Source organism: Drosophila albomicans, chromosome 2R, assembly GCF_009650485.2.
Source record: "Drosophila albomicans strain 15112-1751.03 chromosome 2R, ASM965048v2, whole genome shotgun sequence".
Classification (NCBI taxonomy): Eukaryota; Metazoa; Arthropoda; class Insecta; order Diptera; family Drosophilidae; genus Drosophila; species Drosophila albomicans.
In genome coordinates, this window is record NC_047631.2 from 34,170,240 (window position 1) to 34,194,891 (window position 24,652).

At 47.1% G+C, this 24,652-nt stretch overlaps 9 protein-coding genes across 13 annotated transcripts; 5 read left to right on the forward strand and 4 right to left on the reverse strand.

Moving 5' to 3' along the window:
• Positions 1-37: 37 nt before the first annotated feature.
• LOC117573908 (ras-related protein Rab-8A) lies at positions 38-1,518 on the forward strand. The gene is made up of 4 exons (XM_034257416.2): positions 38-401; positions 485-777; positions 848-961; positions 1,026-1,518. The coding sequence occupies exons 1-4, from the start codon at positions 278-280 to the stop codon at positions 1,134-1,136; spliced, it is 642 nt and encodes a 213-aa protein (XP_034113307.1). The 5' UTR covers positions 38-277; the 3' UTR covers positions 1,137-1,518.
• A 198-nt stretch (positions 1,519-1,716) lies between these two features.
• LOC117573898 (serine/threonine-protein kinase Nek8) lies at positions 1,717-4,783 on the forward strand. Its single transcript, XM_034257406.2, is given in 8 exon segments — positions 1,717-2,461; positions 2,601-2,739; positions 2,798-3,081; positions 3,134-3,301; positions 3,360-4,038; positions 4,103-4,288; positions 4,350-4,582; positions 4,642-4,783. Coding segments are annotated over 8 exon segments (2,532 nt in total). The 5' UTR covers positions 1,717-1,760.
• An 18-nt stretch (positions 4,784-4,801) lies between these two features.
• Positions 4,802-6,276, reverse strand: LOC117573902 (zinc carboxypeptidase). Its single transcript, XM_034257410.1, has one exon. It carries the CDS (start codon positions 6,171-6,173, stop codon positions 4,824-4,826), a length of 1,350 nt encoding a protein of 449 aa, XP_034113301.1. The 5' UTR covers positions 6,174-6,276; the 3' UTR covers positions 4,802-4,823.
• A 798-nt stretch (positions 6,277-7,074) lies between these two features.
• LOC117573901 (vacuolar protein sorting-associated protein 16B) lies at positions 7,075-8,762 on the forward strand. The gene is made up of 2 exons (XM_034257409.2): positions 7,075-7,229; positions 7,286-8,762. Exons 1-2 carry the CDS (start codon positions 7,204-7,206, stop codon positions 8,664-8,666), a joined length of 1,407 nt encoding a protein of 468 aa, XP_034113300.1. The 5' UTR covers positions 7,075-7,203; the 3' UTR covers positions 8,667-8,762.
• Positions 8,763-8,814: 52 nt separating this feature from the next.
• LOC117573896 (uncharacterized) lies at positions 8,815-16,885 on the reverse strand. Its single transcript, XM_034257404.2, has 15 exons — positions 16,247-16,885; positions 15,327-15,979; positions 14,727-15,270; positions 14,134-14,672; positions 13,741-14,051; positions 13,132-13,680; positions 12,774-13,077; positions 12,482-12,709; positions 12,293-12,425; positions 12,112-12,227; positions 11,882-12,051; positions 11,740-11,821; positions 11,432-11,671; positions 10,917-11,378; positions 8,815-10,852 (listed from the first exon to the last, which is right to left on the reverse strand). Exons 1-15 carry the CDS (start codon positions 16,527-16,529, stop codon positions 9,464-9,466), a joined length of 6,003 nt encoding a protein of 2,000 aa, XP_034113295.1. The 5' UTR covers positions 16,530-16,885; the 3' UTR covers positions 8,815-9,463.
• A 180-nt stretch (positions 16,886-17,065) lies between these two features.
• Positions 17,066-19,596, forward strand: LOC117573581 (protein claret segregational). Its single transcript, XM_034256868.2, has 3 exons — positions 17,066-17,415; positions 17,470-18,161; positions 18,221-19,596. The coding sequence occupies exons 1-3, from the start codon at positions 17,226-17,228 to the stop codon at positions 19,448-19,450; spliced, it is 2,112 nt and encodes a 703-aa protein (XP_034112759.1). The 5' UTR covers positions 17,066-17,225; the 3' UTR covers positions 19,451-19,596.
• A 156-nt stretch (positions 19,597-19,752) lies between these two features.
• Positions 19,753-21,027, reverse strand: LOC117573583 (3'(2'),5'-bisphosphate nucleotidase 1). Its single transcript, XM_034256870.2, has 2 exons — positions 20,503-21,027; positions 19,753-20,444 (listed from the first exon to the last, which is right to left on the reverse strand). Exons 1-2 carry the CDS (start codon positions 20,879-20,881, stop codon positions 19,903-19,905), a joined length of 921 nt encoding a protein of 306 aa, XP_034112761.1. The 5' UTR covers positions 20,882-21,027; the 3' UTR covers positions 19,753-19,902.
• A 201-nt stretch (positions 21,028-21,228) lies between these two features.
• On the forward strand, positions 21,229-22,789 carry LOC117573584 (electron transfer flavoprotein subunit beta). Of its 5 annotated transcripts, none has more exons than XM_034256874.2 (4): positions 21,229-21,346; positions 21,416-21,469; positions 21,604-22,325; positions 22,632-22,789. In XM_034256874.2, exons 2-3 carry the CDS (start codon positions 21,419-21,421, stop codon positions 22,312-22,314), a joined length of 762 nt encoding a protein of 253 aa, XP_034112765.1. In that variant the 5' UTR covers positions 21,229-21,346; positions 21,416-21,418; the 3' UTR covers positions 22,315-22,325; positions 22,632-22,789. The 5 variants fall into 5 exon arrangements, with proteins under 5 accessions (XP_034112765.1, XP_034112764.1, XP_034112763.1 ...); XM_034256873.2 differs by lacking the exon at positions 22,632-22,789 and adding an exon at positions 22,387-22,541; XM_034256872.2 differs by lacking the exon at positions 22,632-22,789 and adding an exon at positions 22,405-22,541.
• Positions 22,790-23,043: 254 nt separating this feature from the next.
• On the reverse strand, positions 23,044-24,492 carry LOC117573582 (caspase). The gene has a single exon (XM_034256869.2). It carries the CDS (start codon positions 24,475-24,477, stop codon positions 23,455-23,457), a length of 1,023 nt encoding a protein of 340 aa, XP_034112760.1. The 5' UTR covers positions 24,478-24,492; the 3' UTR covers positions 23,044-23,454.
• Between the last annotated feature and the right edge of the window lie 160 nt (positions 24,493-24,652).

A 24,652-nucleotide genomic window follows, 5' to 3' on the forward strand; every position in this document is an offset into this window, starting at 1 on the left:
CAATATGCAGGCTCAGCTTTAGCTACAGCGAAAACAGCTGCAACATAATAATAATAATAACAACAACAACAACAAACAGATACACAAACAACCCCCACGGCCAAAAAAAAACCCAAACGAAAACCCTCCACCACCACCACCATCATCATCAACAGCAGCAGCAGTAATTCAACCCGACTTCTCGACTCTCCTCTCCGAGCAACAAACAAAAGCGAAAAGCTAAAGCAATTTGAAACCCGCTCCAAACTGAGCTGGTAATACGTCTCGATACGTCAATATGGCATTGGACTTTGTGGCCACCTACAAGGTGCTCGTTCTAGGCGACTCCAATGTGGGCAAGACTTGCATCGTGCACAGATATTGCGATGAGAAATACTACGACACATACATCTCCACCATAGGTAAGTGGATCAAAGCTGTTTATATATACTATATTCTATATTCTTTTGGCATCTCTTATCTGGCTTCTCTTTTGTCTTCTTAGGCATCGACTTTAAACAGAAACTCATCAATCTCGATGGTGTGCCCATAAAACTGCAGATCTGGGACACAGCTGGACAGGAACGCTTTCGGACATTAACCACAGCCTATTATCGCGGCGCCATGGGCATTCTGCTCATGTACGACGTGACCAATCTGGAAAGCTACAACAATTTGTCCTACTGGTTGCGCAACATCCAGGAGAATGCCTCGCCAGACGTTGTCAAAGTGCTGGCGGGCAACAAATGCGAATGCTCAACGACACAACGCATGGTCGACAAGGAGAGAGGTGAAAAGGTGAGTCAGTCTCATAAAATATTCAATGAATACATTTGCTAATTATAAATTGTTGTTGTTGCTTCTGCAGATTGCCGAGAACTTTGATATGCCATTCTTCGAAGTCTCATGCAAGTCAAACATCAACATTGAGGACGCCTTTCTGTCCCTGGCCCGCAAAATACGCGAGCAGCGTGAGAGACGAGTAAGTAGAGAACACATTACACAGGATTGCATTTATTATATGTACGACATTCTCTATTCGAAAGGGCGACAACTTTGACAACGATGAGAAGCAGGACAAGAAGTCACCCGGCTCCAATGGCCTGGGCACCTTCAGCTTGGGCAGCCTCTCTGGGGATAATCGCTGCACCTGTTAGTTTGGCCAGACTCAACGATCGATTACAATTATAGACCGCGAAATGCATGAAAAGTCAATGTGAACAGGAAAAAGAGGAGGGAGAGGGAGAGAGAAATGTATCTAGATACAGATTGTGCATTTTTAAGATAGTCCAAGTATAGCATAAATATTTTAGCATACTCTCGTGCAGATATAAATACATGATAGTCGCCTCTCTGATTTCCATATTGTAACAACTCGATAAGCTAAGAACAAACACACACATACACTCATACACACACACATACAACACACTCACTCGTATATATATAATGTATTAATTATAATAACTATACTATAAATATGTATTGTACATTATGGTTTAGCTATCTGAATGTAAGCCGCCTGTAACAAACGATTCGATTCAGTTACAATTACAAACTTTTAAAGTACTCCGACTGGGTTGCACTTCACTTCCGGCTGATCAATTATAGAACAAGTAATTACCATTATCTCTCGAAATGTTATTCAAACGGCTGCCAATCAAACTGGCAACTAGCTGTCAATTAGCTGCCTAGCAACCACCGCTGACCACAACGATGACTCCTCCAATGCGACGACCAAAATAGATAGTTTAGCTGCAGTTCGATTTTTGGTGGCGGTCATGAAGCAGTTCCGCAACAAGGCCAACTCCTTGCCCATCTTCAATGGTCGCATAACAGACACCACTACGCTGACCACCACCTCACTCCAGCTGCCTCTGGCTGGGGCTCAAAAAAAGTGCGGCGCTCGCAAGCTAGCTACTCGGGTACTGCCCTCAGTGTTCACCATAACAGACGGACAAACTACGGCAGCTGCACCGAGCACATCTCTTGCAGAGGCCATGTCTAGCAGCCATTTGTCGCCGCAGTCGCCGGAGCAACAGTCAGAGCTTCAGCAGCTGTCTGTGCCCAAAGAAGCGCTCAACATAGCCGGCACGGAGTTGGCCAACTATGAGAAGGTGCGCGTCGTAGGTCAGGGCTCCTTTGGCATTGCCATTCTCTACAGACGCAAGTTCGATGGCCATCACATCGTGTTCAAACAGATCAATCTGAGTGAATTATCGCCCCCGGGTCGCGATCTGGCCATGAACGAGGTGGAGGTCTTCTCGAAGCTACATCATCCCAACATTGTCAGCTATCTGGGCAGCTTCATCAAAGACAACACGTTGCTCATTGAAATGGAGTACGCCGATGGTGGCACCTTGGCTCACATAATTGCTGAGCGTCAGGGAAAGCAACACTTCCCAGAGCGCTACATCATTGCTGTATTTGAGCAGATCTCCAGCGCCATCAACTACATGCACTCGGAGAACATACTGCATCGGTAAGGAGTCCGTTGGGGTTCAACTACAATGACTACTTTGTACAAAGTTTACAACGTTATTTGATTTCTTCCAAAAGAAGTATCAAAGTTAGTTGAAGAATAAGTTTAGAGTCACCCTAACTGAGCTTCCATTCCTCAGTGATCTTAAAACGGCCAATGTTTTCCTCAACAAGCGTGGCATCGTCAAGATCGGTGACTTTGGCATCTCCAAGATCATGAACACCAAGATACATGCACAGACTGTGTTGGGTACGCCTTACTACTTCAGTCCCGAAATGGTAAGTGGAAGGATCTCATTGTTGAGATCTACTCTCTACAGGATTGTCTTGGTTGCAGTGTGAGGGCAAGGAGTACGACAACAAGAGCGACATCTGGGCATTGGGATGCATTCTGGGTGAGTTGTGCTGTCTTAAGAAGACCTTTGCCGCCTCCAATCTATCCGAGCTGGTTACCAAGATCATGGCCGGTTCCTACACCCCGGTGCCTAATGGCTACACCTCGGGTCTGCGCAGCCTAATGGCCAATCTGCTTCAGGTGGAAGCCTCTCGACGTCCTACGGCGTCTGAGGTGCTGGTGTATTGGATACCGCTGATCTTTCGCAGTCTAGGCAAAAACAAGGGGTAAGCCCGTGGCTTCGATCACCAAGATGTTGCTTAATTACCTCCTCCTCAGCTATTCATATGAGGACGGTCTCGGTGGCAATGCCAGTCTGCTCTCGGCTCCCACCTCGCTCTTCACTAGCTGTAGTAATTTGGCCATGGAGCTGCCCACAGCCCAAACCGAGACCAGGAAACTGATGAGCGCTGAGACTGTGGCACCCAATGAGATCATTGAGAAGCGGTAAGTTTTTTATTCGCACTTTTCAATCGTATTATATATCAGCTTCTCTCCCGCACAGTTCTGTGCTCTACCAGCTTAAGTCCTTTGGCAACAGCTTCAGCATGAGTCCGATTCAGCTGCCGCCTAAGGCAGTCATCGTCTGCGTCACCATGAGCGAGTCTCACTTTGTAGTCATCAACGATGATGGATCCGCTTACGCCTGGGGCGAAGGAATCCACGGCCAGCTGGGCCTAACCTCACTGGAAACCTGGAAGCACTATCCGGGATTGGTGCAGAGTGTGCGGAACTATCATCTGGTTAGCGCATGTGCTGGCGAAGGCTTCACTGTTTTCCTCACGCAGTCGGGCAATCTGCTGAGCTGCGGCAGTAACATGCATTATGCCTTGGGCCACGAGGAGCAGAAGAACTACTACAGTCCCAAGTTGGTGGCCAAGTTGGCTGATGTCCGCATTGAACAGATTGCCGCTGGACTACATCATGTCATCGCTCTGAGCCGCGAGGGCGCCGTCTATGTCTGGGGCACCAGTATTCATGGTGCTCTCGGTCTGGGTAACTATCAGCAACAGCTAAAGCACCCGCAGAAGGTGCTGCTGTCCCATGTGAAGAGCAAGCCCTTAAGGATCTACTGCGGGCCGGACACTTCTGCTGTGCTTTTTACTAATGGGGAACTGCACGCCTGTGGTAACAACAACTACAACAAGCTGGGTTTCAGCCGTCCCGCTAAGATCACAGCATTCGTAAGTCGTGACTGCAGCTTATAAACTTGGATCGCGTTTTCTAACCAAACTGCTCTGTCAACAGAAAAAGATTCAACTGCCCCACAAGGTACTGAAAGCCAGTTTCTCGTCCAGCCACTCTGTGTTTCTCGTCGAGGGAGGTTACGTCTACACCATGGGCAGAAATAAGGAAGGTCAGCGTGGCATACGGCACTGCAATGCCGTGGAGCAGCCGACTCTCGTGGAATCCATGCGTGCGCGCTATATTGTGGTTGGTTGTCTAACAATTTAATCAATAATCCCCGACTAGAAATGTCGCTCTTCATTCACAGAATGCCAACTGCAATGATCAGTGCACCATTGTAGCCTCCGAGGACAATATCATCACGGTGTGGGGCACTCGCAATGGACTGCCCGAGATCGGGTCTAGCAACAGCGGTCTAGGGCTTGAGGTCTGCACACCGAATGCGGAGCTGGAACTGGGCAACAACACGGCTGCCTTCACCAACTTCTTGGCCTCCGTCTACAAGTCCGAGCTGATTACAGAGCCCATCGACATTTTGGCGTAAGTATCCCTATCGAATTTACCTTGTCTTCAACTATTATTCACAATTCTTCCTACAGTTTGTACTCCTCCAAGGATCAATGCGAACGTGGCTACTATGTCCAGGTGACGGATATCTTTCCCCTAGCCCACAGCGTGCTTGTCATGGTGGACACCACCACGCCGCTTATTTCCTCTTACGAGGGATAATTCCCCGCATAATTCATGTATCTGCAATCATTATTAAAGGCTCTGTTGTAATTTATTGATAATATCCACGCTTGGCAGCCTCGTCGAGAATTGTCTGAACCGCTGCAAAGGCCTCTCGAGCAGTTGGTTCTATTTCCTTGGCCGACAAGATAAACAGCTCTTCGCTCTCCGGAGGTCCGCGAAGCTCAAAGGTGAAGGTAATGGGTATCTTTAGCTGTCCATGCGCCCAGTCCTTGGAGCCTCCACTCGAGGGATAGATGGTCTCATAGATGCTGCCACTCTTGTAGACGCGTCCACTTATCTCCTTAATGCGATCCGATGCCTTCTGACCAATCTCCTTGAGATCCGAATAGTTCTCCACACGTTCCGCCGAATGACCATAGGGAAACATGATCAGTTGGGAGTAACTATGGAGTGCCAGATAAGTGCGAACGCGATCTGACTCAGCTCGTGCCTCGAGAAATTGAATTATGCGTTGGGTTTCCACTTCACTGGCGGCCGATGGACCTGAGAAATCATAATGACAGGGGTTGCCACTGGCTCCTGTGCTGTTCCAGCTCAATGGAAAGTTACGATTTAAGTCCACACCACGACAGATGCCAAAGAGATTGCGATTCTTGCGCCACATGCGATCCCCATTGAAAGTGTATTGATACCCATCTGGATTCACCGCGGGAAAGATAAACCAATTGTGAGAGCGTGCCAAGGATTTCACTGCAGGATCAGTGGCGTGGAGCAACTGATCGATGAAGTAGGTGGCCGTCGCAGGAGCAATCCATTCGCGGGCATGGATGCCGCTCTCGACGAACACACTGGTGACGTTTTCCAAACCAAAGGCTATGCGCACTCCCTTTATGGGCAGTCCTTGAGTGCTTGATCCCAAATCCAATACCGTAACCACTCCCGGGTGATCTTGAGCCTGCTTTTCTAGCCAACCATAAATGCTTTCCAGCTGGAAGAAACGCTTCCAATCGAACTCTGCAGCAGGCGTGTTATTGGGAGCAACCTCAGCATAGCTAGCATCTATCAGCTCCTGAAAGTTATAGTTTAGGATACGGTGGCTCACGTTGTAGCTATGCAGCAGATCATCGAAGTCAGCCACCTTCTGTCCAGCCACCATTATAGTTAGCTTCTGTCCAGGAGCGCGCGCATGTCCCATAAAGCTGCACGAGTCGCTTGCGGCTTCCAGTGATTGGAATAGCTTCACTTGTTCAGCTGTGGCCAGCTCTACATTATAGATACGGGTGTAATCGTAACGCGCTTGCACTGGAACATTTGTTGTTGCTGAAGTTGACGAGGAATCCACTCCCAATGCACATTGGCTGGACTTGGTGCAGAAATTAGCAGCCCAAGCAGTGGGCACAAGCACTGTTAGTAATAACAGCAGCGGATGGAGGTACATCTTCACTCTGCGACAGACGAAACCACTTTAGATTTCTAATCTGCCCTGCGGCTATCAACGTAACCTTTAAGAGAGGCTTTTTGCCATTAGTGTGGGTGTGTATGTGATAACGCATATGTATAGGTGAGCATGGATGATTAGAGCACTGGCATGATATGCAAAAGCAACGGCAATAAACAGATGACAGGCAAAAACAATAGAATTTTAATATTTAAGTTTGCTTCTGTATGTGTATCATTTGTTTATCAATGGAACAATGTGTTAATACGAGACATTCCGAATAATGTGTAATGATTTAATTCGACATAGAAATCGAGCTAACTTATTTAAACTTATTGGTAATATCCACGCTTCTGAATTCAACAATTTCAAATTGAATTTGCGCCCGCGCATAATGTATTACATACATGTAGCAGCCCTGGTTAATCATAGTGAGCTCAGCTGTTTTGTGTTGTTCATAGAAAGGATACATTTTAAAATACCAACACTTACCACAACGTTTTTTCGGTATTTTTAAGTGTGATCAAACACTCACACTCACTATGCGCGAATGGTCAAAAGTACCGTTAATTTTTTTGGTTCGCGAATTTTTACGCTGGTTTTAACGAAATACATATTAAGCACTGAGAGGAACGCTCTCGAATAGAAACATAAAACAATACTTACCTCAACGATTGTTCGTTGTCTTTGGAGGCTTGATACACTCACTCTCTCTGCGTATGACCAAAAGTACCGTTAAATTTTTTGTTTGATCTTGCATTTTTACGCTGGTTTTAAAGAAATTTTAACCACTGGGAGGAAGGCACTCAAAATGAAATATAAAACAAATCAGAGGCGACTAGATTTTTGTATAAAACGCACTTTTTAAAATGACGCCCGTTTTCTGTTCACGCGTTGTGCAAATTTATCGGAATATCTGTTGAAGTGTAGCCAGCTGACAGCTATCGATATTTTTCTGTTTTGGTATATTTTATCGACTTTGCATTGTTTATTATTGTCAAAAGCTTCAATGCATCGATAGTGCAATCCAATGGACTCACAATTTGATAATGCAGAGTAAGATAAACAGTGTTATAACCAAAATTAGATTGTAAACTTACCTTTTCTGCTAGCGAACACTATTGGAATCGCTCCTCGAGGGCAGCCTTTAGCTTCGACGATGACGACGATGACATAGATGTTGCCGATGGCCATGGTGCAGCAAGAGCATCTGCGGGACACACGAAGCTGAGCACGAAACACGAAAATAATGCAATCTTCAACGATGACACTATTTCTGAGGCCAGTTTCGACAACAGCGCGGCGCTGGGAACCCTCAACCATCTCTCGATTAAGGCGATACTAAGTGATGAGGCGCTTCAGTTAGTACTGCAGGAACAAACCTTGGATGATCACGTCATGCCCAAAGGCGTAACTCCCGAGGAAGAGCTCAAGCTGCTCCGTCGTCAAATACAGAGCACGCTCTACAGTCCCAATCTGGAGGCGACCACCCAGAAGCTACTTCACGGCAAAGTGGCGCCATTGGAAATGTTCAAGTCACTGCTGGAAAAACAACAGCTTCTGGACAAGGCCCTGGCTAACGGTGGCGATGCCGTGATTGGTGTGCTGCTCTTCCTCAAGCGCACACTGAACACCACTCAATTCCATGGCATACTGGAGCAGCGGCCCAAGGCGCTGGAACATTATCTCAGCTATCTGCGTCAAAGTGGAGACCTAAGCAGCTACATTGAGACGCTGCAACGATTTGGCCGCCACCAGGAAGCAGCTCTCCAGCAGTTCCAAGCTGCCATGGCCTGCTCTGGCATCGCAGCACGCAAGCAGCAGCTGCAACGTCTCATCGATGCCTATGCCAAGGCCGGAGTGGGCGTTATTCCGCTCTACGAGCAAGTCTTTCATGCCGCGCTCAAGCTGCAGTTGCTTCAGGAAAAGGAAGGCTTAACGCATCAGTTTGGTGAGCATGCCACTCCCATTGAGCTGCTCTACGTGTGCTGTGCGCAGAACAAGAACTGGAAAGATCAGGACATGCTGAAAGTGACCTCGCCACAACGTTTTGCTGCCGATCAAGAGATCTCGCCAGCGCAATACGAGTGGACGGCTTTGAATGAGCGAGCACAGGCGCAAGCTTATGCGGACTTGGAGTGCATCTTTGAGCGTGTGTCCACTTGGCATCCACTTAAGTCTCGGCAGTTCCACATCAGCTTCGATTTGGCGCTGGCCGTGCAGCGCCTCTTTGAGCTGCAAGCACCTGCCACGGTGCTGCAGCTGTTCCTCTCCAAGATGAGCAACAGCAGCGAGAAGTTGGCGCTGGCGCAGCGAGTGAAGTGCATCAAGGCGGTGATTGATGCCATGGTTAGCTTGAAGCAGCAACAGGAGCTGCAGCAGCTCAGGGAGTCGCTGCCCGAGAGATCCGAGGAGCAGTTTTACTGTGAGAACGCACTGAAGTCACTGCAAAGCAAGCGCTGGACAACGGACAATATTAAACTAAAACTTTAGGAAGCACAATCAATTTTGTATAAATGTATTTTTTATGAATTTTTTGTTAATCATATAACTCTATTTAAATGAAAACTTTGTATATATTAAATAATTGCAAATCACAATTCGAATATCAATTTAAAAAATGGTGTTGACTCTGTTATCAGATTATCCCTCCATCCCAAGTCAGGATCGGTCCGTCCTTGTGGTGTATTTATTGTATAGTGTTTTTGTTATTTGTTTGTTTATTTTTATTGAGTGAACAAAAAGCGTTTCGAATAATTAAAGCCAATAGCAAACAAAGCACTACAAAATTAAATTCTTTAAACAATTTGTTTGCCTTAAATATTTATCTTAAATAACATCGCTATAAAAGCTATTTATATAAATATGCGCAGAGAACCGCAAACAACAATTATGTAATTAAGTATAAACATGTGTGTATGTGTGTGTGTGTGGGCGGGTAATAGATAATAGATTAATGGTATAATAATCATAATATGTATTATTTACTTATGCATATGTATTATATGGGTGTGTGTGTGAAAAATGACGCCAATATTGATCTTTCTTTGGTCTATTTGTGGATCGGTATCTGGGGATCTGCTAGAACTCACAACAAATCTTTTAAAATCTTCCAAGGAAACGAGAATATAAACAATTAAGGAGAAGGATAAACACAAACTTTTAACTTAAGCGCAAGTGAATTAAAAGAGACACGAGAATACTTTTGGATTAATTAGGAAAATTCAAAGCAAGAACCACAACTCCCTCGACCTTCTCCCTCGGCGACGACGCCAATTTATCCGCCAATGCTAATTGCTGGCATTATTCGCATCGGCATCACAATAGCTGAGCAGACGCTGGCAGAGGATCGTCTTGAACTTCACCGTGAAGCTATCAAAAATGGCATCGGTGTCCTGCAGCACATTCTCGTTCCTTGACGACGTAGATTGATTGCTATCGGTTGCGGCAATCAGCTGCTTGAACTTCTGGTTGAGATTCTGCTCAAGTGCCGAGTTGTTGTTGTTGAAGTAAAACACATACGCCAGCTCCAGCCAATAGTAGTCGAGATCGCCCATGAAGTATCGCTCACACTCGAGCATGTCGAACTTGCGCTCCAGAAAGTGCACGCACATGTGATAGATGAGATGCTTGAGATCCGAGCGATGCAGCGGCACATAGCCCGTGTCCTTGCTGAAGTACTCGAAGAGCTTAAGTGTGCGCTGGCCGCTGTCGCAGCTGTGCAAACAGAGTTGGAACGCCTCCACGAACCGAAAGTTGAGCATGCAGATCCGAATGCGATACTCGTTGCGTTGCGCACGCGAGCATTCGCCCATTTTATCTGGGTTGTACAGGCCGTGGAAGGCATACAGGCAGTAGTGTATATAATGCCGCAGCGGCTGCAATGCTCCGGCTCCCTCTCCGCCATCCTCCGTGCTGGGCGTACAGGTGCTAACATCATCGATGCCATGTCCAAGTAGCGCAGCCTTATTGCACGTCATGCCTGCCGCAGTCGTTGGCTGGTTTGGCAAGGGTAGATAGCTTTGCTCCTCCGGCGAGTAGTCGAGATCCAACGAGCTGTTGGCATCGTTCGCCATGTGTGCTGCATTGAACGAATAGCTGGCATCGTTGTGGCTTAGATTCTCCAGACTGCTGAGCAAATCATCAGAGTCCTGGCCTGTGCCAGCTTGCTCCGTGCTCGACTTGTAGTTATTGAGCGTGGCCATGGAATTGCGGTGCTCAAAGTTGATGTTCGCCTGCTGCAGAAAGTGTGGCTGATACGGCGGAATCACCTTTAAGTAACGCACTGGTTCCTGATCAAGACGGATGCGTGGACGTGGCAAATTAATCTCCACTGGCGCCTCAACACACTGGCTCTCGAATCGCATTAGACGCTTGGTGGTTGGCAGACAGACCACACGCTGACGCATGCGATCCAAACTGGCGCCCAAGTCGCGTCCACACTGTCCATTCGAATTGCCACCGAAGGCCTTCACGATGTGATCCGTGGTCATGACTAGCGTGAAGTCCGCTCCACAATCCACGTACATCGGCCTCTCAATGCTGTCGATGGGCGATGGCTTTAGGACGGCGCGTCGATCTTTATCCTCAGTGCCTAGCTGATGCTCGAGATTCTTGCCCCAAGTATACAGCGTACACGTCGACGATATAAGAGCAAAGTGAAACAGTCCGCTGGAGATCTAAAATGGAAAGAAATACATTCGTTAGACAGAATCTTAAGACCATCTGAAATGCGACAGCAACCTGAAGTATTTGACCAGCCACTTCGCTAGTGTCCACTAGATGTGGCGTCATGTGCTCCGTTGGATCTGGCTCAGTGACCTGCGGAGCTGCAGCTACAGGAACAGTCGTTGGCGCCGCAGTGCTCGACTCTGCCTCTGTGGACGCAGTCAACTTTGAGCCAATAGTCTCAGTCGCATTCGATGCTATAGCCTCATTCTCTCTGGACTCTTTGGTTTCTTCTCGGGCCTTAGGAATTGCACCATTGACCACCGCAGCGTAGGATGTAGTCGGTTCCACTAAAGCACTATTGCTATTGCTGGCTGGAACGAGGGTTTCCTCAAGCCGCTTGCTCAGCATCTCGCGCTGATGATTCTCCTCCAACTTTTGCTTGGCGTTGGCACGACGCTTTATTTGATTAGCCAGACGCAGCGCCTGTGGCGAGCTGCCCCATGTGTACATGCGTTCCTCCTCATCTACAGCTAACTGCAAACACAATTGATCAGTTGTAACATCCAAAGAATTCTGCCTCCACTTACATTTGTAAAAAATTTCGTATGTATCAGTCTTAAGCTGCAGTTGTTGCCCAGGTTGAGGCGGAGTGGCAGACTCGTCTTAGTCTCCGACTGCTCCGTGCTGCCAATGCCCAGCTGGCCAAAATGATTGGAGCCGAACACAAAGAGCTCGTTGTCACAGCGATTAGCCTCTGAGTAATTATTGTGGATTGTCTGACACAGCACCAAACTGTGCGCATGTCCCAGTGAAACTTGCAAGACTTTCTGTGCGAGAAATGAAAGAAACAATTAATATTGTTGAAGATCAGTTAAAGAGATTCACAAGAGCGCACCTTGTACTTGAAGAAACTGACTAGTTTTGGTGTTGCAATGTTCTCGCAGCTGCCATTGCCCAGCTGGCCATAGATGCCCCAGCTAAAAGAATACAAATACGTTAACAATAAAGAATAAAACAATGTTAAATAAGATACTCACCCCCACATATAGAGTTTACCATCAACAACGGCTGCATTGTGATATTGTCCTGCCTCCAGCAAGGTGATGTTCATGCCATCCAAGCCTGTGACCAACATCGGCTGCAGCGCCATTTGCATGTGCTGGCCAATGCCCAGCTGGCAGAGGCTGTTGTTGCCCATGGCATACAGCTAATGAAAGATATTCAAATTAACAATATCCGGTAATTAAATGTCACACTAGACACATACGCCATTGTTGGTCAATATGAGGGTATGTTGTCGTCCACACTTGAGCGCATGTACTTCCAAGTTGAGTTGCGAGAGCAGCTCTAATGTCTTAACAGCATGTGCAGGCTCCGGCGGTTCTACAGAATGCACCAAGAGAGTTATTTCCCTGCAGATGCAGATGCAGTAATCATAGGCAGCTTACCCGTTGACTTCTGCGCGCTAAAGCAGCAGGGCACTCCGCTGGATCCCCAGAAGTAGGCGACACCATCAACAACGCAGGCGCAGTAGGCGCAACCAGCCGAGATTGGCTTGAACCGCGACGTTGCAATGGCAAACTGCAATAGAAATTACTTTAGTAATCTGTTTGTTTAACTATTATTGCTAGACTTGCCTGATTGTCCTCATAGTTGATGCGAAAGTTGGACAAAGCGTTCACAATGGAGTCGTACTTGACGCGCTGCGACTCCATGTGAATAAGCACGGCCAGATAGGTTTCGATCAGGCATTTGCAGAACTCAAAGAGATGCGCATTATTGTCATTGTTGCTCGAGGAACTGCAGCTGTATGATACAATGGGACGCAGTGCAGCTGCAAAGGGATTAAGCTGCGCAGACAGACGCTGAAAGTAAAACGAAAACGTTGCTAGTTACTCTAAATATATCAAAGAAATAATAGAGGTTTACCTGCAGCACACAGGGTCGAATGTGCTCTAATTTATCTTGTATGAAAGTAAAGTAGTCCATGGACACAAGCGGCAAGTATGTGATAGTCTCCATAAAAATGTTTTGGCTAAGATTGTACAGACAGACGTTGAGCTCATTGTACCAGCCGAACTCCTGGCCCACAACGCTGACCAAGGCATTGAACGTGTCCAGGCAAACTCCACGCACCTTGGCCAATATGATGGCGGAGGAAAAGAGTCCGCTCTGGCAGAGGACAATGCTCGTCATGTTGGTATGGTATTTACTGTTGCTCACCAAGAAGTTCCTGCAAATACAATCGAATTAATAAGAAGCCAAATGCGAAGTATATTCCACTTACCAGAGAGGCAAATAGTTCTTGTCATTGACAGCCTTCTCGGCCAGCGTAATTAACAACAAATTGGCCAAATGAAACTGCGACGAAGGCGACATTTGCAGCGCACTGATTGATTCGTCGACGCCATAGTGATAGTCGCTGCAGGATATGCCGCTGTTGACCACCGTGTCCTCATCCTTCACACTCAACGGTAGAATGCTGCGCACATCTTCAGAGTGGCGATAGGTGACATCCGACAGCATGCTCTTCAGCAGCGGATGACACAGGTGGCGAGAGCGCAGCAAATACGACGATTTCAGGGCCATGGCACTCAACTGCATCAATGCGTAGGTATGTCCATACATGGCCAGCTTGAGAGCAGTTCTAATTGGTTTCACTCTCGCCACATTGTACGTGATCAAGGCCTGAGTGATCTTCTTGCGGCGCAGCAAGTAATCGCCGGCAAACTCAATGCAATGCTCGAACGACAGATCGAAGGTGTTGCAAAACTCTCGGCACTGATTCCATGAGCTTACCAGCGCCGCATCCAGGAAGAGTTCAAATGGTTCCTTTCTGTAAAGAAAACAATTCAGTATAAGCAGGGAGAAGTAAGCGATTAAATCAAGGTCGTACTTGAGTTGAATGGCGTAGACATTCTTATTGGTTATAACATAGCAGGGATCATAGTTGATCTTGGGAAACTCGCCCTGCATAATCTCCATTTGTCGCAGCGAGAACTCATTGTTCACATCCGCAGACTCGTAGAACTGCACATAGTCCATGGGCGTATGAATATCCTTGATCTCGAATGCCTTTGCTCGCTCATCCTTCGATAGCGTCTCAACAGGATTGCTCTCGTTGCGAAACTGTGCCATCTGATAAAGATGCAGCACAGTCTCCTGCTCAAAGCGAAAGAGCGCCAGCTGCGCTTGGTGATTGAAGCGCTGTAAGTAAGATTCATTTAGTGTTGGACTATATGTAAAAAATATATATAAAGTATATATATATAAGTATATATATATTTACATCATCGTCGGTGGTATGCAGTGAAGCCATCGCGCTGCTGATGACGCTGACCGCATTGATGGCGTTGGTGGGCATTTCGCTTTGATCGATGCTCGATGCACTCGTCGTTGTTGCGCTTGTCTCGTCGCTTTTGTTGGTGCTGGTGCCCTGCTCAATCTGCTCCAGCTTCTCGGTGTCCGCATCCAGACTCTCCTTCTCGGTGTTAGCCACGACGGGTTCCTCAAGAGAACAGGCAGCTGTCGAGCTGGCCGAATCGTTGTTGTTGTGCAAGTCTACGTATTGCACACCATACAATATGTTAGAGCTAATGAGTATGTCCACACAGTGCTTGGGAATCTTATACAGAAACAATGGCTTCAAATTGATGTCGATGCTGTGCACCGTCAGGCTGCAACTGTTGCTGTGCAGCGCACTCAACAAATACGTGCTGCGCAGGTTCTGAATGTTGTAGAAGGAGCCCTGAGTGTTTCCCAATGGTTCTGGCGTCACCGATGGCGAGTCCATGATGGCCAACGTTCCGGCATTTGACTCGGGCATAACTGCAATAAATGTATATTTTAGTAACATAGTTTATATATATCTGATTTACGCACATTCATCAATCTTCTGCCGCTGATCTGACAGACGCATCTTGATGGCCTGTAGCTTTTTGGAGCCAAGACTTTTGAGCGAAGCAAGCCGCGCCCTCGTGGCTGGCAGAATGCCATCGAAACTATTACCGGTCAGCTGCTGTTGATAACGTATCGCGTTGCTTTCGCTGTACGAAGGCGGCGCAGGAGGCGGCGTTGGTGGCAAGCAAGTACTGGACTCACAGGGCGCAGAGGCAACGGAAGCAGCAGGAGCCGTTGCCGTAGCCGCAGTAGGTGGCGGCGCTGTTTGTGTGTTGGGCGCCACTTCATCTGCGCTGGCAGGAGGCGCAAAAACATCCTCTTCCAGTTGACTGCTGTCGGAAGCTGGATCAGAGCTGTTGCTCTGACGCGCATCGTTGCCCGAAGCATTCTGATGCCTCGAGTGCACGGCCATGACAATTTGCCAGGCACCTTCACGTGTTGTGGGCGAGCTGTCGCCAGGATACACGTACTTAATAGCCTTCTGTTCGAGCAAGAGTTTAAATTGCTCCTTCAGCGATGAAGTAATCTGAAGAGAAAAGCTGAATGAATAGATTGAAGTGAGAGAGAATAGAGACAACTTACCAGCAACATGACGCCATCAAACGTTGAACTGTCCTTGCAAATGGTCAAGCGCACCACTGAACCATTTTGGATGGATGTGCTGGCAATCATTGGACAATTGGGGCTAAGACCCACAAAACAGATGGAGCCATCCGAGTACCCTATGATGGCACGATTCAATCCGCTGGAAGTCTTCCACCAAACCACAGAGAGCGGATAAGGACAGGTCTTGGAGGCCATGAATGAGGTGGCCATCACTTGGCTGTTACCCGTGGCATCAAAGGGCTGTGCTTTATGCTGGACAGATTGTTCCGCACCTGCTCCGCCTTCTGGAGCTGCCACTGCAGCTGCTGGCTGGGGATTGGCCAGCATATGTTCAGGCAACTCGTGACCCAAGGGCTCCTCCTCCATATTCTCAACAGCTTCTTTATCTAGCCCCACATGCTGCAGCTGCTCCACCAATTCATCCACCTGCTGCTGCTGCTGTTGTTGCTGCTCTTCAAGAGCCGTGGAATGGTTGGGGCACTTCTTGGAGTTAGGACATTCATGAGGACCCACAAAAGGGATGATGTAGGATGTCACCTGGCTGGTGCTATACAACGAACATGTGTCCAGATTGTGCGACTTGTCGACCAGAGATAAAGCGGGCACAATGTGCAGAGTATTGTCGAAACCTGTTGATGCAATAGAGTCAATCATGGGCTGGGTTCAGTAACACTTTAATAGATTTCCCCATGCCGAGCTGAAGAAGCAGCAAATCAAAACAAAATGCGCCAAAGAAAATCAATAATGTAAATCGCACACACTCAAACACTCACGCAAGCACTTGGCCACATTCCCCCTTCCACCACCCACCAGCAACAAAGTAATTTTAGGCTTTACTACGAAGTGGCCAAACCTCTCCCCCACCCACTGTCCATCACTCGCACACACATACTTACACAGAACCAAGAGCCACACGCCTGCAGGATCAAAGCAGACGTCATGGATGACACGATTGGTGCGCCGAAACCACGAAATCATCTTGAGCACCTCCTGCGCCCCACCGCTGGGGCTAATGTAGCGCAACACAATCTCATTTTCCTCGCTGACCAGGCACAGGAATTGCTTTTCATCAAACGGTGTAACTGTGACGGCGGAAAGCTTACAGCTGAAATTGGTAATAAGCGGACGCAGCTCGAAGCACTGCAAATCTTTGAGCTCGGCATGCTCAGGCAGCGCCATCGCTTAAGCAGTTTTCTCGGTCGGTCGCTGGTCGCCTGGTCGCTGTCAGCGTTTTTCTTGTTGCACAAATCAAATTTTAATTTCCTTTTGACAATTGCTATGTTTCCATAGCGAACATTTTGTTATCGCATCGAAAGTAATCGATATAGTCGAAGTAATCGAACGAATGCGATAATCTATTGTTGTCATGCAGAGCACATCAAAATCGATTTTCTGTTTTTCAAAAACAACAGCAATGTAGTTGTTAAATTGATTTGGGTCTGGATAACTATATCACTATTTGGTTATTTAAACCATTCACATTGGAAATTTTTTATTAATTACCATGATAAATAATGTTGGGTTGGTTTAACATTTATTAGTTTGTCCAATAAGTGTAATATAATTTATAAACAATAAATTGATGTAAGGTGATTGAATATAAACAATTAGAAGCAATGTGGCATGCTAAGTTTATTTTTGTAAGTTTGAGCTGACACTGTTTAATTTTAATTTAATAAGTGTTGGAAAAAAACCAAAAAAAAAAAAAACATTTTATTTTCCCATTTTTATATTGATCTGGCAATATCGTTCGAAGACGCATCCCTGCAATCCAAATTAACGGCGCGAATGGAAAATTGGCGTCGCTTGTTTTAGATAAAAAGTTTAGTAGTTTTTTCTAATTTTGCAGAAGAAAGTGGAAAATACGAAACTGCAATGGAGTCACGTTTGCCAAAACCATCGGCATTAAAGCGGCCAATGCCGCCCATCAAGCCGATTTTACCCACAGATCGCATCAAGGCAAATTCCAGCATATTAAATGCAACAACTGGAGCCAGCAACCAAACATTGCCGCCACTCACCAGGAACTTGCAGAATCTGCCGCAAGCATTGGCACGTCGCGGAGGTAAGTGAGATATGCGTAAATTCACTCAAGCTATAGCAAATTGTACAATTACAGCTCGCGCCGCTTCGCCGGAGCCTTCAAAGCCACTTCCCAGCATCCCGAATCGCTCCAAATTGCGACGAAGTCGCTCTGCCTCTGACGTCTCTGAAATGCGTCTCAACTTGAAGCGTGCCGGCGCCCCAACACTCTCAACGATACCGACAAAGTTTACTCGCAAAGCTGCACCAACAGCTCCAGCTCCAGGCCCCGTTGCAGCATCCGCTGCGGCTCGCGTGCCGCGATCCGGTTCCGTTCCACCCAAGCGACCAGTTACCGCTGCTTCCAGTTCCTCTTCCTCCTCACTGACAGGCACTGCTGCTCGAGGAGTACGTGCAGCAGCGCAAGCGATTAGCAAGGGGAAACCAGTTGTGGGAGCAGCAACGGGAGCAGGAGCAGGAGGAGCAACCAAACATATAGCCAAGTACGACTTCAAGGCGCGTTTCCATGATCTGCTGGAGAAGCACAAGGCGCTGCGTGCCAAGATGGACAAACAAATGGAGGAAATGGGTGAACTGGAGGGACTGCCGATGCAGCTCGAGGAAACGCAAAACAAACTTATTGAGATTGAGACGGCATTGAAGAACACAGTGACAGACAAGGAGTGCTTGCAGCGGCAGGTGAAGCAGCACACCAGCAAGATTGAGACAATCACAAGCTCTTTGGGGCGCACTAAGGATGAGCTTAATCAGCTGAAGACCACACACCAGGTAGGCAGCGAAGATAACTTAAATCAATTCCATATTTATTTGTTTTATTTGCCTCGCAGCAAATTAAATCCGAACATGAGGCGCTGTCTACAGAGGTCTTGGAACTGCGAGACCGCAACGAGGATCTCATACGCAACAATGAGCAGCTGGCTGCAGATCTGGCCATATGCAGGGAGCAGCTATTCCAGTCCAACATGGATCGCAAGGACCTGCACAACACCGTTATGGATCTGCGTGGCAACATACGCGTCTTCTGCCGCGTTCGTCCGCCACTTGATGTGGAAGAGAATCGCATGGTTTGCAGCTGGACATATCATGACGAGGCCACAGTGGAGCTGCAGAGCATCGATGGTCTGGCTAAGAATAAGATAGGCCAACAAGTGTTCACCTTCGATCAAGTCTTTCATCCCAACTCTAATCAAACGGACATCTTTGAGATGGTTGCACCTTTGATTCAGTCCGCCCTCGATGGTTACAACATCTGCATCTTTGCCTACGGCCAGACGGGCAGCGGCAAGACCTACACTATGGATGGCGTCGCCGACAACGCGGGTGTCATTCCGCGCACTGTCGATCTGCTGTTCGACTCGATTAAGAACTACCGCAACTTGGGCTGGGAATACGAATTGACGGCCACCTTCTTGGAGATTTACAATGAGGTGCTGTACGATCTATTGAGCAACGAGCAGAAGGAAATGGAAATCCGCATGCTCAAGGACTCGGTGAAGAACGATATCTACGTGACGAACATAACTAAAGAGACTGTCCACGATCCCGATCATCTGCGTCAATTGATGCATACAGCAAAAATGAATCGCGCCACCGCATCCACAGTTGGCAATGAGCGTTCCTCTCGCTCGCATGCGGTCACCAAGCTTGAGCTAATTGGCTGGCACGAGGAGAAAAAGGAGAAATGTGTGGGCTCCATCAATTTAGTCGACTTGGCTGGCTCAGAGTCTCCCAAGACAAGCACGCGCATGACCGAAACGAAGAACATTAATCGCTCACTCTCCGAGCTGACCAATGTGATCTTGGCACTGCTGCAGAAGCAGGATCACATACCGTATCGCAACTCGAAGTTGACGCATCTGCTGATGCCATCGCTGGGCGGAAACTCGAAGACGCTGATGTTCATCAATGTGTCGCCATTTCAGGATTGCTTTCAGGAATCGGTCAAATCGCTGCGCTTCGCTGCCTCCGTTAATTCCTGCAAAATGGCCAAGGCCAAGCGCAATCGTTTCCTGAACAACTCTTCCACGGGCAACAACAGTAGTTGTGAGAAGTACTAGATGGGTTTTCTTCCGTTGATGCGATACAAAAAAAAATACAACCGTTTTTATATATGTAAATTCTCAACATTTTTACCAAATTATACTGTCCTAACTTTTAATTTATAATATGAATGTGTGTGTCTACTGTAGTGCAAAATAAATGAATAAAGTGGAACAATGATTCTCTACTTTACTGGTTGATTAGCTAAACAAAAAAGTGGAACAATGATGCCCTACTTTAATCAATGTGCTTGAGTTCAATCCATTGATATTGCATGAAGAGTTTCAACATAGTTAACGACATTTCATAGTTCAATAAAAAAGGCTTAAAGCCTTATTTCTCTATTTAAAATTTGAATTTAATGTCTTAGTCAAATTGAGTTAAAGACAGACTTCAACCAGTGCTTGTCAAAGAATATAAATGTTTTTCTGTAGTGCAAATGTTACGTATAAAAGGGAACAATAAGTATCTACTTGCTTCCCACTGCCTGCCGCACATCCAGAGGAATCTTCTCCACCAGCTCCTTGTGGTCGCTTCCCACACTGGCCAAGACACCTCGGCGATTGACGTGCTCCACATCGGCATGGTATTCATAGTGTTCGCCATTGATGTTGGTCAATGTGCCACCATTCGCCTCGAGAACAGCCTCCGGAGCGCAGGTGTCCCACTTCTTGCAGCCGGGAGTGGCGAAGACATAAGCATGCGCCTTGCCCTCTAGCAGCTGGAGTACTTTGTAACCAGCACCGCCTACTTTGAGCACCTTCGAGGCATTAAACACATCCACTGCCCGCTGATGCAGCGCATTGGAGTGCGATCTTGTGGTGGTAATAATGAATTCATCTTTTGGCGGCGCCACTGGTGTAAATCCGCCCGTGCCCAGACCCTTGAGTCCCCAGATGGTGCGTCCAATTTCCCCACTGGCGTGCTGATAGAAAGGCTGATGAATAATTCCGCCAACTGCAGAGTTCTTGATGGCGACGCCAATCAGCACAGTGACATGCTCTACAAATCCTGCAAAGAAGTGAGAGTGAGTTGAATACATATATGTAGGAGTATGTCCTTAGTTTACCCTGTGTGTACTCCGCTGTGCCATCTAAGGGATCCACCCATATCACAAAGTCTTCGGGTTGTGCATCCTGCCACGCAGCTGGACAGCTTTGCTGTAGGAAAGATTCATTCGGTTCACTGACCAGCCAATCGTCGCACACATTCAAATCGGTGCCACCCTCCTCTCCAATGATCTTAATGGTGGGGAACTTCTTCGAAAGGGAGGCAATAATGCATTTTTCCGCGGATCGATCTGCCTCCGTTTGTGGATCATTCTTGCCCTTGTCGACGATGCCCAAGTCGCCCTGTTTTAGCACATCGCGAATAATGACTCCGGCTCGCTTTGCTGTGCTGATGGACAGCGCCATAATGCGCATAACCAGAGGAGTAGTCGAAGTCATGTTTGGACGTGGAATGGATTATTTGTGTTTTGTCGGCAAATCCGCTTTCACTCTGGTTGCGTCAATCAGCTGTTTATTCATCTGCCGGTTTTAACAGTACGCTGTTAATAGCAGCGAGCAAAATTAAATTTTCTTACGCCAATTCCTCGAACGAATTGTGCAAGAATATAATAATATTTATTAAGTGTACAAACCCAGAATATTCCAAGTTTCAATTTACTAATCTTAGGTAATCTCAGAGCTCAACTATTTATCTAATCTCAATTATTATTGCTTGTTTTACATTCTGGCAATCGGAAGATGGCGCTAATGTGCATGTTTATGATCGAGCATTAAATTCTAACTAGAAATTGGTCTGGCTTCACTATTTTTTAGAAGTCTGGCAACGCCGCGACGAATACAACCTTTGGACCCCCAACCCTCCCCTTGCATTTTAGACAATCTCTGTCTGTGGCTGCTTGAGAGGTAATATATTTGCATAGTGCACGATTATTAAATCGCAAAAATATAAATTATTGATTTGTCGTTAATTAGAAAATGGCTCGTGTTTTGGTTGGAGTAAAGCGTGTGATCGACTATGCCGTCAAGGTAAGATTGGAGAAATGAAAACAGAGAGAAAGAATCGCCTGTTGCTTCCTCTTATCACTTGTTGCGCTTCGTTTTGCGTAATCGTTTTTATTAATATTAATTAATGTTGCTCACTCTCTTGCATCCATCCCCAGGTGCGCGTCAAGCCCGAGAAGAATGGCGTTGTCACACAGGGCGTCAAACACTCGATGAATCCCTTCGACGAGATCGCCGTCGAGGAAGCTGTCAAGCTGAAGGAGAAGAAGCTGGCTGGCGAGATTGTCGCCGTCTCCGTGGGTCCCACGCAATCCCAGGAGGTTATCCGCACAGCTTTGGCCATGGGTGCGGATCGCGGCATCCATGTGGAGGTCCCAGCAGCAGAGTACGAGCTGCTGCAGCCGGTGCACGTGTCCAAGATTCTCGCCAAGCTGGCGCTGGAAGAGAAAGCGGATCTGGTGATTCTCGGCAAGCAGGCCATCGATGATGATGCCAACCAGACGGCTCAAATGACAGCCGCTGTGCTCGACTGGCCCCAGGCCACGTTCTGCAACAAGGTGGAGAAGACGGACGCAGGCTTGACGATTGTGCGCGAAATCGACGGTGGTCTGGAGACCATTAAGACTAAGACGCCGGCTGTGCTGAGCGCTGACTTGCGCCTGAATACGCCACGTTACGCAACTTTGCCCAACATCATGAAGGCCAAGAAGAAGCCTCTAAAGAAGGTGACACCCAAGGATCTGGGCGTCGATACCACGCCACGCATTGAGATCATCTCCGTGGAAGATCCGCCAGTGCGTCAAGCTGGCGCCGTTGTTGCCGATGTGGATGCTTTGGTGGCCAAGCTGAAGGAAGGCGGCCACGTCTAAGATGCAAAATTGTGAGCAAAATTCTACGTTGTTAATTACCATATATATACTATATAAAACAATGATTATCAGTAACGTGCATTTATCTAGCTTAGCCCCCTAAAGATTGCTTGCTAATCTCTCATCCGATCGCCGAGTAGTTTCCCCTAGATTAAGTGAAACTGAATGTCGCTTTTTGGAGTTGATCGTGTCAAGCCTTTTAACAATAAATTGAATCACAACCACAAGTCACAAACTCACAATTCAGAATACAGAATTCAGAAGCAAGGTCAGCTCAACTCACTGATTTTGTCACACATCCGTCAATTCCTTTTCAGTTGAAGTCGTTGCACTTGGACGCTCCAAATAAACTGCCTGCCTGCCTCCCTCTGCTCCATATGGTGTGATCCACAGTCGGAGCCAAAGGTCAAATGCTCAATTTTGGTAGAAACTTTTGTTTGTTCAATTCTCTTAAACTAAGTGTGGAGTAAATACAAGATTATGTGATTGGGAAATACGGTTTATAAAAGCTAAAGGATTCGCATATTTATATAGAATATACTATAACATTTATAGCTTGATTGAGTTTATAAAGGTAAACGATCAAAATTTGTGGTAGAAATTTTTATTTGTAATTTCCATTTATAAAAAATATATTAAGAGATGCTTAAAGATTATGAACGATAGACATGGACATAGAAATTACAACTATTTGTAATATATTTGCTAATATAGTATAGAATATATCTAGATTCAGTGGGAGACAAAGATAAATGCTCAATTTGCTTGGTAAAAACTTTTATTTATAATTTGTCCTTAAAGTATATAGAGTAAATATGAGGATTAAGTTGCAAATGCAGGTTATAAAAAATAGTGTGTAAGTAGAACAGATTAAAACATTACGCTTAAGTATTAGGGACAGACAGATGGACGTGGACTTGGACAAAGACATGGCAGGAGCTGGCAAATACATAGAAGCTACAGCTAGTTGTATAAAATATTTGCTAATATTTATAGTTATAGAGAGACGGAGAGAGAGAGAGAGTCGGTCGTTGAGTAATTATTGATACTAGCAAATCTGCAATTAAATATCACACCGCCGCATGCCGCCCGCATGCTCCACCGATACCTAAACCAGCAATCAAGGTGTGAGTCAGCATCCTAAACACGTCCGGCCGGTGCTTTCTGCTTATCGCTGAACAGCAAAATGCGCGTTAGCATTGTGGTAATGCAGGGAATTTGCTTTTGCTGATGCATCTCGGGGGTGTCGGGGGTGCAGGACTCGAAGTCGACGGCCACACGCTGGCAGACGAACGTCAGCAAGGTGAGCATGTCCAGTCGTTTCCCGTTGGCGGCCAGCTCGGCGCACAAGCTCTGCATGAACCAGGAGCCACGTGTGGTGTTGCGCCACGAGTAGAAGCCCGGGATGGTGGAGTAGGCGATGAGGAAATCGGCGTGGATGGGTATCTTGTAGCTCATGGACGAGTCACCGTCGGTCTCGGTGCGACCGCGTTGCATGGTGACGCCCGCATCGAGGCGATCACCCTGGCAGGCCTGGATGAAGAACAACTTGGGCTTGCCCGCCAAGGTGGGGCAGTGATTGGCAGTGAAGAGGCTCCAAATGTTGTCCAGCTTGTACTGCATGTCCTTGGCATAGATGTAGCCCATCTCTCCGTGCGATAGAATGGCCACCAGGATGCAGTCGTTATCCTCGTGGTTCTGTGAAGCCGCATACTCGATGGCACCCAAGATCTCCTTGTAGCGGCAATCCTTGTGCACTGTCACATCAAAGTCCAGCTGCTTCAGCACACGCGACAGATTCTCGCAGTCCACATTGGTGCCCGCTCGCGATTTCAGGGTGGGCACATCGAAGTGTTCGTGGTTGAAGATGATCGCCATGCCGCGATGCTTGTGCCGCATATTATACTCCGCAGCATGACGATCTGTGACCATCTTGGCCACGTACTTGTGGTAGCTGGACGCGGAGGAGCCATAGCCATTGGAGTTGGCCAGTTGGCCAATGGCGCCACTGCCGTAGCTGTTGTTGTGGTAGGATGAAGTGGAGGCACCTCCGACGGAGCCAAAAGCGTCGGTCAAGTCATCTGTATTGGTAGCCACCTCGCGAATTCCTACCTGGTCAGTGGACTCGATTTCGATTTCGATCTCGTTGTTCTTATCGGCCATTGTGAAATATGAATTGTGATGAGTCACTCTTAGTCTCTTAGCGGTGTATTGTCCAGCGTAGGCAACGGAAATGTCCCTTCTTTGCTTGGAGAACAATTGATATTATCGCGATTACAAATTATTACGATTACGATTTCTTGCTGGGAGCGTGCGAAAACTTGTTGTGTTGTTGTAA